This window comes from Danio rerio, chromosome 20 (assembly GCF_049306965.1).
Source record: "Danio rerio strain Tuebingen ecotype United States chromosome 20, GRCz12tu, whole genome shotgun sequence".
Taxonomy (NCBI): domain Eukaryota; kingdom Metazoa; phylum Chordata; class Actinopteri; order Cypriniformes; family Danionidae; genus Danio; species Danio rerio.
The window spans coordinates 51,565,001-51,578,791 of NC_133195.1; the positions used below are offsets into that span (position 1 = coordinate 51,565,001).

Below are 13,791 nucleotides of genomic sequence, written 5' to 3' on the forward strand. Positions count from 1 at the left end.
AAAGCTCACGTAATGACTTTAGTTCCGTGTGCGCTCTGCTCGTCACATTGTGCGAATAAGACAGAACGCTGACCGCATGCTTCTGACTGTGCGCCACACACACACACACACACACACACACACACACACACACACACACACACACACACACACACACACACAAACACACAAACACACAAACACACAAACACACAAACACACACACACAGGAGCATGCGGTTTAAGTTCGCGCTTTTAAGAGCAACAAATGTTTAATTTGTTGCTCTTAACAAATGGCGGTAAATAATGGAATAATCATTTATCTCGATTCAGGGTTCTTAAACCTTTTCCAACTTCAAATTCCTGCACTTTTCAAGCACTTTCAATGTGCATTTTTGTTTTTTTCAGCACCTAACAACCATGGTATAATACGTTTATATATGTTGTATTTACATATTCACATTTAAATCTATTGTGCTTTTTAAAAAAAACACAATATGACATTTCTACTTAAATTGTTGAATATTTTGGAGCATAGACTTATTGGGATAGTTCACCCAAAAACAGTAAATATATATATATATATATATATATATATATATATTTATTTATTTATTTATTTATTTATTTTTTAGAAAGTTCAGTTATTGGATGAAGTATCTTTTAAAGTTTGTTCTCTTTCTACCTGAAGTTGATTTCTTGTTCGGAATATTTCATGTCCACTGCTATTCAAAGTTCATGTAACAAAATTAAATCCTTAAGAGTCAGAGAATATTCCTGCTGCAAACTAATAAACTGTTCCTATGTCAATTGTTGTGAAAATCCGTCACCAAATATGGAAACGACAGTTTGTAAGCTTTCATCAATATTACTTTTTATTATTGTCAATATTACTTTAGGTTTTGATTATGTGCAAAATAAATTTTTAGCTTAAAGGAAAACTACTCCATCAGATAACGAATTATTATGAAAGCAATGCAATTTTAAATTCAAGCAGGTTTAAGCACTTTGTTCAAAATCCAAGCACTTTTTTTAACCTTGAAAACACTATATTAAAAATCAAGCATTTTCCAGGATTTCCAGCACCCTTAGGAACCCTGTCGATTAATGGTTTTTCATCATCATTAGAAGCCAAAATCGAAATCAGATTTTCGATTAATTGCACAGCCCTATTACAAACCACAGAAGAGGGCAAATTCTTTAGCAGGATAGCGCTCCTCCTCATACTTCAGCCTCCACATCAAAGCTCCTGACAGCAAAGAAGGTCAAGCTGCTCCAGGATTGGCCAGCCCAGTCACCAGACTAAACATTATTGAGCATGTCTGGGGTAAGAATGAAGGAGGAGGCATTGAAGATGATTCCAAAGAATGTTGATGAACTCTGGGAGTCCTGCAAGAACACTTTCTTTGCCATTCCAGATGACTTTATTAATCAGTGATTTGAGTCAGTGCAGAGATGTATGGATGCAGTCCTCCAAGCTCATGATGGAGTCAGACACAATATTCATTCTGTTTCCACTGCAGCATGACTTTATATTCTATACTGGACATTATTTCTGTTCAGTGACAAGACTTTTGTCTAAGCAAAGTCAGACCTTACTGTCCAATTTAAATCATTAAATGATAAATAAATCATAAACATGATCATATTTTATTGTGGTAAAATAATCGTAATCTAGAGGCCTTTGCCTTTCATTTAAGCCACTTCTGACATCAAATGATCAACTAGAAGTCAAGTTATTCTTTGGTGTTCCTAAAACTTGGATAGGTGACAAGACTTTTGTCAGGTAGTGTACATCCTGTAAAAAGGGGTATAACAGGTCCCCTTTAAGATGTTTTTGTTTGTGTAATTTAAGACCCTGCGGACACCCAGGAAGCAACACTAAACAATCTCAGCGCAAACAAAACAACAACAAAAAAGTGCATTAACTTTCCCTGAAAAATCTAAACTCCCCAAAAGGTCACTTTCCTAATCATCTCCTTCATGCTCTGCGAGGTGAAAAGACACCTGTAGACACTGTTAACCTGCAGCATTAGACCGCTGTCTGTCTCCATCAGCGCTTTAACCTCAATGGAGGATGTGTTCACCTCTAGAGGTCCTGCTTCAGCGGCCGGGGGGGTTGGGCTGAACCAATCAGAGCGGAAGACATCGCTGGCTCGCTCCGTCTCCATGGAAACGCCAGCCATCCTTGAAATAAACCTGCCGCCGTCGCCACCCAAACCCCCCTTTCTCTCACTGATGACACTGTGTTTCAGTTTGCCTTTGTTTCTGTCTTTCTTCTTCTAAGTATCTCTCTCTCTCTCTGACACTTTCATCTCACCTGTGCTTGCTCTCCATCACACCATTTCTTTCACCCCTTCCATCACTTGCTGAACACATTGATTTCTTTTCTTATTGTTCAGGAAGGTGAAGGTCAATAATGGTTAAATGCAATAGCTGCGAAAAACTAATGTAGACAAGAAAATTAAACATTTTTCATAACTATTGGTGTGCATAATAATGATTCTGGCCAATAACTGCACACCAAATCTCCCTTTTTATTTCTTAAATGTTCAGATTTTTATTAAATTTTCAGATGTTTTTTCTGATGCTTATTAGACTTTATTAAAGTAAAATAATTACCGTACACACTACAGTATTCATGTAAAACTATGTAAAATTAATCATTAATGTAAATGAGATTAAACAAAATCAATTTGCATAACTATTGGTGCGCATAAGTATAATTCTGGCCAATAATTGCGCACCAAATCTCCCTTTTACTTTCTTAAATGTTCAGATTTGAGGTTTATTAAAGTTTTATTTTGACAGAGAACTGTTGTTGCTCAATTAAAAAACAATGACTGTTTTTTTTTCTGATGCTCTTTAGACTGTATCAAAGTACAATAACCATATACACTACAGTATTCATGAAAAATGATGCAAATTTAATAATAAAATGTAGATGCGATGAGAAAATTACAATTGGTGTGCATAATAATAATAATTCTGGCCAATAATTGCGCACCAAATCTCCCTTTCACTTTCTTAAATGTATAGATTTGAGGTTTATTAATATTTAGTTTAGACAGGGAACACTGTAGTTGTTTACAATAAAAAAATAACTATATTTTCATTTTCTGATGCTCTTTAGGCTGTATAAAAGTAAATTAATTACCATTTACACTACAGCATTAATGTAAAATGATGTAAATTTTAATCTATTAGTGTGCATAATAATAATAAATCTGGCCAATAATTGTGCACTAAATCTCCCTTTTACTTTTTTTTAAATGTTCAGATTTGAGGTTTATTAATATTTTGTGCTGACAGAGAACACTCTTGTTGTTTATTAAAAATAATAATTGGACTGTTTAGTTTTCTGATGCTCATTAGACTGCATTAAAGTACAATAATTATCATTCACACCACATTAGTAATGTAAAATTATTTAAAATTAATAACATAAATGGTAAAAATAATAATTCTGGTCAATAATTGTGCATTAAATGTCCCTTTTACTTGCTTAAGTGTTCAGATTTGAGCTTTATTAATGTTTTATTTTGACAGGGAACACTGCTGTTGTTCAATTATAAAATAATAACTGGACTGTTTTTTTATTTTATTTTTTTATGCTCATTGGACTGTATTTAAGTAAATTAATTACCATTTACACTACAGTATTACTGTAAAATGATGTAAACAACAATAAATGTAGATGAGAAAATTAAAACAGAATTTGATCTATTGGTTTGCATAATATTAATTTTATTTACATAATATTTAATAATTGCACACCAAAAAACTTTTACTTTCTTAAATGTTCAGATTTGAGGTTTATTGATATTTTGTACTGACAGGGAACACTGTAGTTGTTTAAAATAAAATGGACTGTATTTTTTTCTCATGCTGATTAGGCTTTATTAAAGTAAAATAATTACCACACACACCACAGTAATAATGTAAAATGATGTAAAACTATTAAATAATGTAGATGAGGTGAGAAAATTACCATTTGTGTGCATAATATGAATATTTCTGGCCAATAATTGTGCACAAAATCTTCCTTTTTATTACTTAAATGTTCAGATTTAAGGTTTATTAATATTTTGTACTGAGAGAGAACTGTTGTTGTTCAATTATAAAATATAAAATCGGCCTGTATTTTTTCTGATGCTCATTAGACTGAATAAAAGTACAATAATTATCATTCACACTACAGTATTAATGTAAAATGATGTAAAATTAACAACGTAATGGTAAAACTATTGGTGTGCAGAAAAATAATAATTCTGGTCATTAATTGTGCATAAAAATCTCCCTTTTACTTTCTTAAAATGTTCAGATTTGAGGATTATTAATGTTTTATTTTGACAGGGAACACTGTAGTTGTTCAATTATAAAATAATAACTGAACTGTATTGTTTTCTGATGCTCATTGGACTGTATTAAAGTAAATTAATTACCATTTACACTACAGTATTACTGTAAAATGATGTAAACAACAATTAATGTAGATGAGAACATTTAAAAAGAATTTAAACTATTGGTGTGCATAATATACAAATCTCCCATTTACTTTCTTAAATGTTCATATTTGAGGTTTATTAATATTTTGTGCTGACAGAGAACACTCTTGTTGTTCAATCAAAATAATAATTGGACTGTTTAGTTTTCTGATGCTCATTAGACTACTAAAGTAAAATATTTATTATAAACACTACAAGTGTTAATGTAAAAATGATGTAAAATTAATAATGTAAAAATAATGAGATGAGAAATTTACAATTTTATGTAAATTTGAACTGATAAAAAATAAAATAATCTCAGCATTAGATAAAAGCACAAAAACATATTAACATATTTTAACCCTAAACACAAAAATAAATTTTTCTTTCTTCCACCCAATCAAAAATACTATTTTATGACCTTTTTTGTAGCTATTTTGATTTTTAGTGAAATATGATTTGAAAGACGAGATTTAACCATGTTGTAAATGACACAAAAAAAAAAAAATCTTTCTCAGACATTTTCTCACTGGCCATTTCTGTGTCGTAAACATCAGGATTTTATTCCAAGGTATGCACAAATCCAGCACCGCCCCGCCCCCTTCCGATGGCTGTAATTTCAGTATTCATTCACAAAATTCTGCTCTTTTTATATATTTGTATTTTTATCATTTTATTTTTGTTACTTTTAATATTTATTGTCTTCATAATTAAAGCTATAGTCAAATTCCTGCTTGACATTTAAGAAAATATTTTGCGTAGCTACCCAGTATTGAAGATCACCGAGAACAAAAAAATAAATAAATTTTAAAAAAGACAGAAACATGTTACATGCCCCATAAATGTCCAACTTATAATGAATCATAAAAAATTGGGAAAATTGCTCATTTTAGTTTTATAAAACACTTTATTATTATTAATTTATTTATTTTTGAGTAAAAACTACAGCTAGCTCGCTACAGTGCCACTAAAGCTTTCAAACAAAAGTCAAAAAAGGAAAGAAAGATTTGACTTTCTTCGGTGACGGACAACATCACAACACGCCGTAACCGTCCTTCAGGGCTTAAATTACAAAACAAGTTGTCTGGCTTGCCGCTATTTATTCGTTGTTCAAAGAGTCAGCATGTTCGTGTGTTATGGATATAGGATGTATTGTGGACATCGATGATGTTAAGCGTGTCTTTATTCGATGCGCAGCAGAAAAAAAGTCTTTCAGCAGCGCATGTAGCTGTTGGTAAAGTTCACTCCCAGCTCAGAGCGAGTTTTTGTGCTACCAAATGCAGCGCTGCAGCGATTTGGCACGATAGAGGAAAAGCAGGCATCTGTAGTGTATACTGTTAAATAATCAATATAAATTATGTCACAAATAAATAAATAAAAAGCGGCATTAATTCCAGCCCTCTCTAGGTACGCACTGTGCGTACAGCCGTACAGCTGCAGGCGCCGCTGGTAAACATTACCTTTGGCTTTCTATTGAATAGTATATTTTCATACAGCTCAGCTGCCAACATTAGGATATCCAAACGCACATACAGGAGGTGTTCTAGAACCAGCTTCACTGACAAAATGCGCATTAAAGTATCCTTGATTTATTGACCCAGCCCTCCTCACATTACATTGCTTTTTCACTCCATTTCATTGGTTATGAAAGCATCACACTGCTGAGCTGCAGATTCACTGGTATCATTCAAACAACAAGTAAAAAAAACTCGGTAGCACTTTAGAGTAACTATCCGTTATAACTAGTTAACAGACCATTAATAAACTGTTAGTTAACAAGTTATAAATGACTTGTTAAATAAAAGTTAATAGTTTGTTAATTATTTATAACTGTGCCTTATAGATGGCTAATAGATAACTTACAAGCTGTTAGTTACTGTTATAAGGGACCGAGCACCAAACGGTGCAAGGCCCTATTAGAATTGCTCCGTTTCTTATTATGCTTCTTCCGCGGAATGAATCGTGGTTTTGAGGGGCTAAACATGTCTGAAAACTCACAAAACATTTGCACACGCCTCAGAAGTGGCAAAAATTTTATTTTTGTTATGGGTTTCGGAAATGGGCGTGGCAAAATGACTCAACAGCGCCACCTAGAAAAATTAAACGGAAGAATTACGCACATGCACAAAAATTGGCACACACCTCAAACATGCCAAAACATACGAAAAAGTCTCTTGGAGCCATATCTCAAACCCAACAGGAAGTCGGATATTTTTAACTTCCTGCGGCGAAAAAGTGGCATTTTTGCCATTTCCAGGCGTTGTATTTTAACGAACTCCTCCTAGGGATTTTATCTGATCGACACCAAAATTGGGTTTTGTCATCTAAAGGCCTTGGCGATGTTAAATTGTGAAGCTTTAGAGTTTTTGTCGATGGGCGTGTCCGTGGCGGCCTCGCAAACTTTGACTCGCCACAAAGCAGGAAGTCGTTATAACTCAGGCATGCATTATCCGATCTGCCTCAAAATTCACACGCTTGATAAGAGTCCAGACCTGAACACGTTTACATGCCAATATACAGATACAGTTATAGCGCCACCTGCTGGCCGCAGGAAATGACATGATTTACAGAGTAACAAACTCCTCCCACAAACTTTATCGTATCACATCCACATAACAATATTGAGTCAGTCATAGCGCCACCTGCTGGCAGAAGGTAGTTTGGCTTATAACTCAGCCACACAATGTCTCACCTGCCTGAAAATTCACACGGTTGATTAAAATCCTCTCCTGAAGACATCTACATCCCAATATCGAGTCAGTCATAGCGCCACCTGCTGCCAACAGGAAGTTACATATAACTCAGCCAAACAATGTCCGATCTGCCTGAAAATTCACATGGTTGATAAGATTCCTCTACTGAAGGCATCTACATGCCAATCTTGAGTCACAGTCATAGCGCCACCTGCTGACAGGAGGAAGTTTGGCATAAATGTGTGGTTTTTTAATATACATCGGCTTAAATAATTACTGTTCGCTGTTCTTTCTCATCCTGAGGCCACCAGGCGGCGGTGAGCCCGGGTGCAAGGTCCCTATCATCGCTGCTTGCAGCTTTAATTCTAAAGTTGCAACTATTCCTCATTTAATAACAGTTAATAAATGAAGAATAGCTGCAACTTTAGAATAGCATCCCAATAACATCTATACACCATTAACTGATACTTAACAAGTCTTTATTAAGTAATTTACTAACCGCTTTTTCATGATCTATTACTAATTTATTAGGTATAGTTATAAATCATTAAAATACAGTTAACGAGTCATTTAGAACTTGTTAACTAACAGCTTGTAAGTTATCTATTAGCCATCTATAAGGCACAGTTATAAATAATTAATAAACGATTAACTTTTATTTAACAAGTTCATTAATAACTTGTTAACTAACAGTTTATTAATGGACTATTAACTAGTTATAACGGATAGTTACTCTAAAGCAGGCGTGTCCAAACTACGGCCCGCGGGCCATCTGCGGCCCGCAATCAGTTTTGTGGCAGCCCGCGAGGCTTTTTATAAATATCAATAGAATCTGGCCCGCTATACAAAAATGAACGTAATTCAATAAATAACCATTACATGCTAAACAACCATTATCGCTATTACATGCATTCAATTAAGCAGCAGTTCTTGTTATGATCTATCTATCTATCTATCTATCTATCTATCTATCTATCTATCTATCTATCTATCTATCTATCTATACACAGTTGAAGTCTGAATTATTAGCCCCTCTTTGATTTATTTCTTCTTTTTTAAATATTTCCTAAATGATGTTTAACAGAGCAAGAACATTTTTACAGTATGTCTGATAATATTTTTTCTTTTGGAGAAAGACTTTTGTTTTATTTCGGCTTGAATAAAAAGCGGTTAAAATTTTTTTATGAACCATTTTAAGGTCAAAATTATTAGCCCTTTTAGTCTTCAGAACAAACCATTGTTATAAAATAACTTGCCTAAATACCTTAACTTAACTAGTTAACTTGATTAACCTAGTGAAGCCTTTAAATGTCACTTTAAGCTGTATTGAAGTGTCTTAAAAATATCTAGTCAAATATTATTTACTGTCATCATGGCAAAGATAAAATAAATCAGTTATTAGAAATAAGTTACTAAAACTAATATGTTTAGAAATGTGTGGAAAAAAAAATCCTCTCTCCGTTAAACAGAAATTGGGGAAAAAATAAACGGGGGCTAATAATTTAGGGGGGCTAACAATTCTGACTTCAACTGTATTTATATATATATATATATATATATATATATATATATATATATATATATATATATATATATATATATATATATATATATATACACACACACGTGTCTGTGTGATATATGTAAAATTTGGCCCGCGACAACGTTTGTTTTTTTGCATCTGGCCCTCGGCCCAAAAAGTTTGGACACCCCTGCTCTAAAGTGTTACCAAAAACTTATTTTCCGTGATCACCTGAACCCCTGTAGATGAAACAAACAATCTCTCCCTCAACTCACCCCACACCAACCCCTAAAATATAATCAATTCCGAGTCCGTTGAATGCCTCCTCAATTGTAAGTCGCTTCGGACAAAAGCGCCTGTAAATGACTGAAACGAAAATGTAATGTAAATGCTAAAGACTGACCTCTGTGAGTCTGGCTGTGAGATGGTGTTGACGATGGCCTCCACCGCCGTATCGAACAGCTCCGGATCCGCCAGCGCCGTAAAACTGGCCTCCACCAAGCCCTCGCTCTCGTTCAAAGGGACGTCCAACAGAACCCAACTGGACAGACACTTGAGCACACGGGCCTTCACCAGCGACGGAGAGTCCGGCTGCCGTAGTAACTGCTGCAGGAGCGGGTACACAGCCGTCCACTCGCTGCCCAGAGCGCCCCTCACCTGCCCCTTGCGGTACTGCGGCAGCCGGCTGGTCTGAAACTCCTCTGGAAGAACCGTCAGCAACTCTAGTAAAGCCAAACAGCGAGCGCGTCCATCAACGTCACCGCCGTCCTCCTGAAACATGCGCACCATTTCAGAAACAGCCCCCGGCCAGGCCTCAGGCATCATGTTGAGGGCGAGGGACGCCAGCGCCACGCACAACCGGGTCAAGACGATCTTGGAGCCGGATGCAAAACGGGCGATCTGAGAGAAGAGCTGGGATTTGAGGGAGTCGTACTGCTCGGCCGGGATGTCGCTCCAGTAGCGGGAGATCTTGGTGTGAAGGGCACTGGCGCCAAAGTACTGGATCTCTGGAACCTGCGGAGATTAAAGAGGACGTATTATTATTTAAAAATCGATTTCACAAGGAGATTAAACACAGTTCTGTAAATATAATCAGCTTTCAATGATAAAAATGCTTTAATTAATTGTTTTAAAATCCGACTTGATAAAAACTGTCTGCAAAAATACTTTGATTGACATTTTCCCTTTGTGTGTCATCACGCCACATTCACACGGGCGTCAGCGTCAACGCTTCCCATTCACTTTGAATGGGTGACGTCAGGCGTTGCCGAACTGCATTGTAGATCCATCGGCGCCGCTTCAGAGGCGTTGCTCGCTGCAGAAGTTGGGACAAGCTCAACTTTTCAAGCGCCGACGGAAGCGTCAGCCAATCATATCACTGTATGCAAATACACTAGCTAGACTTTGGCCTATTGCAGACTGAATTTCATTGGCTGACGCTTCTATGACGATCGCTTCAGCTTCAACTTCAGACACGCCTTGAGTCAAGCGTTGACACAGAATCCCCATAACTAGTTACATGTAACAGCGTTACGTAATTTAATTACAAAATAAAAGTACCAATAATTTGTTACAGTTACTGAGAAAAAAAGTGTAATTAAATTACATTTACATATGAAAATGTTAACGAAAACAAATGGGATTACATCAAAATAGGTTGAATAATATTAATCTGTGGCTTTACCTGTTTTTCCTAAGCACGATGCCTGCTGCACAGGCCATTTATTAAAGTGGTGCTATTCTAATGCTTTTGATTAGTTTTCCGGATTGATCACGGCGCACCAAGTTTACCAATTTATTGAATTATTATTAAATGATGTCTTGACATAAATGATGTGTTTGTATTTCTATGTAACATTATATTTTTACATAAGAAGTGGTAGAGGACAGTCGGAGGACTGCTTCAATCTTTCACTCACTTGTACTTAGTCATTTTAGCGAACACCTCAGATACTGTTAGCTGGTTCCAGTTGGTTGTGCTTCTTTTTTACCGACGCCATTATAACGATACAGATCACTGCCTATTCATAATCGGAGTCCCGCAGAAAAAGTGATTGACAGGTGGTAATTATGTGTGTATCTTGCCTTTATTCATTTACTGTATGATTTGTTTATGGGTAAAACAAAGACCATGCAGGTCAGGTAGTTTAAACGGTAGGCTACAAATAATTAATTGGTCATTAATGAATTAATTATTCATAATCGAAAATTGAATCGAATCGTGCCTTCAGAATCGAAAATGTAATCGAATCGAGGATTTAGAGGATCGTGACACCCTTAATATAAATCGGTTGATATTATTAACGCATTTATTGGGTAAAATTGCTACTTTTTACTGTCATTCAATGTGTTTTGGTCATTATCAATGCACGAAATAAACATTAAGAAATAGGACTTTTTATGACTCCAGAATAATTATCTTTTAGGAAACACTGTAAAAATTTTCAGAAACATTGTTTTAAATGAATGGGAGGGCAAAATAAATTGACTTCAACTGTAGGCCTGTTAAAGTTTACAGGTGCAGCAATGTGCCTTGATGTACTTGAATGTTAGAAATGTGTTCTCCTGCACCAGCACAACGTTACTTGTCAAATAAATAAACAAGGAAGATTATTTTGAGTTTAATTATCTTTTTTATGACTGCAGAGTGATGCATAAAAACAAATCACTTCCAATAATGTTAAGTATTTTGTGATATATATGTTAAAATGTGCTCCTAAAAGTACGTGGCCCTGCCCGCCCCCCACACAGGTTAATAGTAAGCTAATTTAATTTCATAATACAAATCTTAAATTCATGCTAACCAACAAATGATCAAAGGAAATGTATTAATGTAATACAATATGAATTAATGTTTACTTTAAACTGTAATTATATTGTTCTATTAAAAATGATTTTTTAAAATATTTTGTCAAATAAAATATTTTTGTAGAGGTATCCACCATTATTTTGTGGCTAAAAAGTATGGATTCAGGCACCGTTTTGGCACCGGTATCGTTTTAAAAGTATCGATTTAGCACCGGTATAGAAAAAACCAAACGGTACCCAACTAGCAGCTAGCTCTCTGCAACTCTCAGATGGTCGCCCACTGAAGCTAAGCAGGGCTGCGCCTGGTCAGTACCTGGATGGGAGACCACATGGGAAAGCTAGGTTGCTGCCGGAAGTGGTGTTAGTGAGGCCAGCAGGGGGCGCCCAACCTGCGGTCTGTGTGGGTCCTAATGCCCCAGTATAGTGACGGGGACGTTATACTGCTCAGTGAGCGCCGTCTTTCGAATGAGACGTTAAACCGAGGTCCCGACTCTCTGTAGTCGTTAAAAATCCCAGGATGTCCTTCGAAAAGAGTAGGGGTTTAACCCCGGCATCCAGGCCAAATCTGCCCACTGGCCTTCATCTATCATGGCCACCTAAACATCCCCATATTCAATTGGCTGCATCACTGTCTCCTCTCCACCAATCAGCTGGTGTGTGGTGTGTGGTCTGGCGCAAAATGGCTGCCGTCGCACCATCCAGGTGGATGCTGCACACTGGTGGTGGATGAGGAGATCCCCCCCACTATGTAAAGCGCTTTGAGTGCCCAGAAAAGCACTATATAAATGTAAGGAATTATTATTATTATTATTAACTCTATTTATAAATCATGATGAAACTCTTGTAACAATGGAAATAAAAATGCCCAAACATTATTTACTTTTGCCCAAACTGAAACGATATAAACAGAAAGTGTTGCTCTAGAAAAAAAATGTAGATGTAGATTAGTTGATGCAAGGCTGACGGCTGCAAAGCAACAGCTGACATCTGATCAGTGTGGAACAGCCATGCAAAAAGACAAGAGCAGATGGAAAACATACCATAACAGATCAGCGGAGAGAACGGGATGTCCTTACCTTGTCTGGTCTCAGTAAAACCCAACAGAACTGCCAGGCCTGAGGAGACACTTGAGCCTGCATCAGCCATTTCTGAGCCAGATTCTTATTCTCGATGTTGGGATCATAATAGAGCTGATGCAGAGCCTGAGAGAAAAACACACACACACACACAAACACAGAGATGGTTTTAGACACTGATACATTGCTCTCTGCCCATTACGGAGCACATGGATACAGACTAATAACGCTTTATTAACCCCAGGGTTCCTGCGGGCCAGTTTAAAAGACATGTATATGAAAGCGTGTGCTGTTAAAGTGGTTCTCCAGGTCTCACAGCTGCTGACGCGTGTAACCCGCACCTTCATTTTCGCAGCTAAAGCATTTCATATAGTTAGAAGGCAGAAAAATGCAGCTTTATTAAATATTTATTCAATAATAAGAGGACATAATCAGCGTTTGGCACAAAATATGTAGTCTCCAAACTAACGTCAGGATTTTAAATACAAATGAATATTTCATTTTAAAAGTATTATTAAACAAAAATAACAACATTTATTTATTCATTTATTCAGCCAAAGCCAAATTTTGAAGCCAAAATGAATAGCCCTCCTGTGAAACTTGTATTGTTTTTCCAATATTTTACAATTGATGTTTAATAGACTAAGAGTATGTTCACAACATTTCCAGCAATTATTTTTTTTTTTTAACTATTTAAAAGGTATTTAAGGTATTATTAGCATCTTTAGGGAAAAAAAACTAGTTTTGATCGTCTACAGAACAAACAACTGTTATCCAATAACTTGCCTTATTTTATATGTACACAACCTGACACAAGGCTTGTCGTCGATTTCAGTTGTAAGAAAAATAATAACTTGACTTTTAGTTGATTTTTCTTATGAATCAACTGTTGAACTGCATCCCAATCATCACAAATACAGCAGAAGACCTTCTGGAACCAGCATAGACGCAAGAGTCTCACTGATATCAGTCAAGTTTGCTGAAGGAAAACTCATGGTTTGCGGTTACATTCAGTATGGTGGCAAGTGAGAGATCGGCAGAGTGGATGGCAACATCAACAGCCTGAGGTATCAGGACATTTGTGCTGCCCATTACATTACAAACCACAGGAGAGGGCAAATTCTCCAGCAGGATAGAGCTCCTTTTTATACTTCAGCCTTCACATCAAAGCTCCTGAAAGCAAACAAGGTCAAGGTGCTCCAGGATTGGCCAGCCCACTCACCAAA

The 13,791-nt window shown here is 36.2% G+C and overlaps 1 protein-coding gene across 3 annotated transcripts in view; it reads right to left on the reverse strand.

Annotated features, from left to right (window-relative positions):
• The window catches only part of ipo13b (importin 13b), a 114,041-nt gene that overhangs the window by 81,588 nt on the left and 18,662 nt on the right, over nt 1-13,791 (reverse strand). For all 3 annotated transcript variants that reach the window (XR_012396123.1, XM_002665780.8, XM_073933727.1), the window contains exons 2-3: nt 12,566-12,691; nt 9,085-9,695 (exon numbers count right to left, since the gene is read on the reverse strand). Coding sequence is in view for 2 of the 3 variants with exons in the window: in XM_002665780.8 (XP_002665826.2) it covers nt 9,085-9,695; nt 12,566-12,691 (737 nt within the window). In the remaining variant the exon portion in view is untranslated. The remainder of the gene's footprint in view (nt 1-9,084; nt 9,696-12,565; nt 12,692-13,791) is intronic.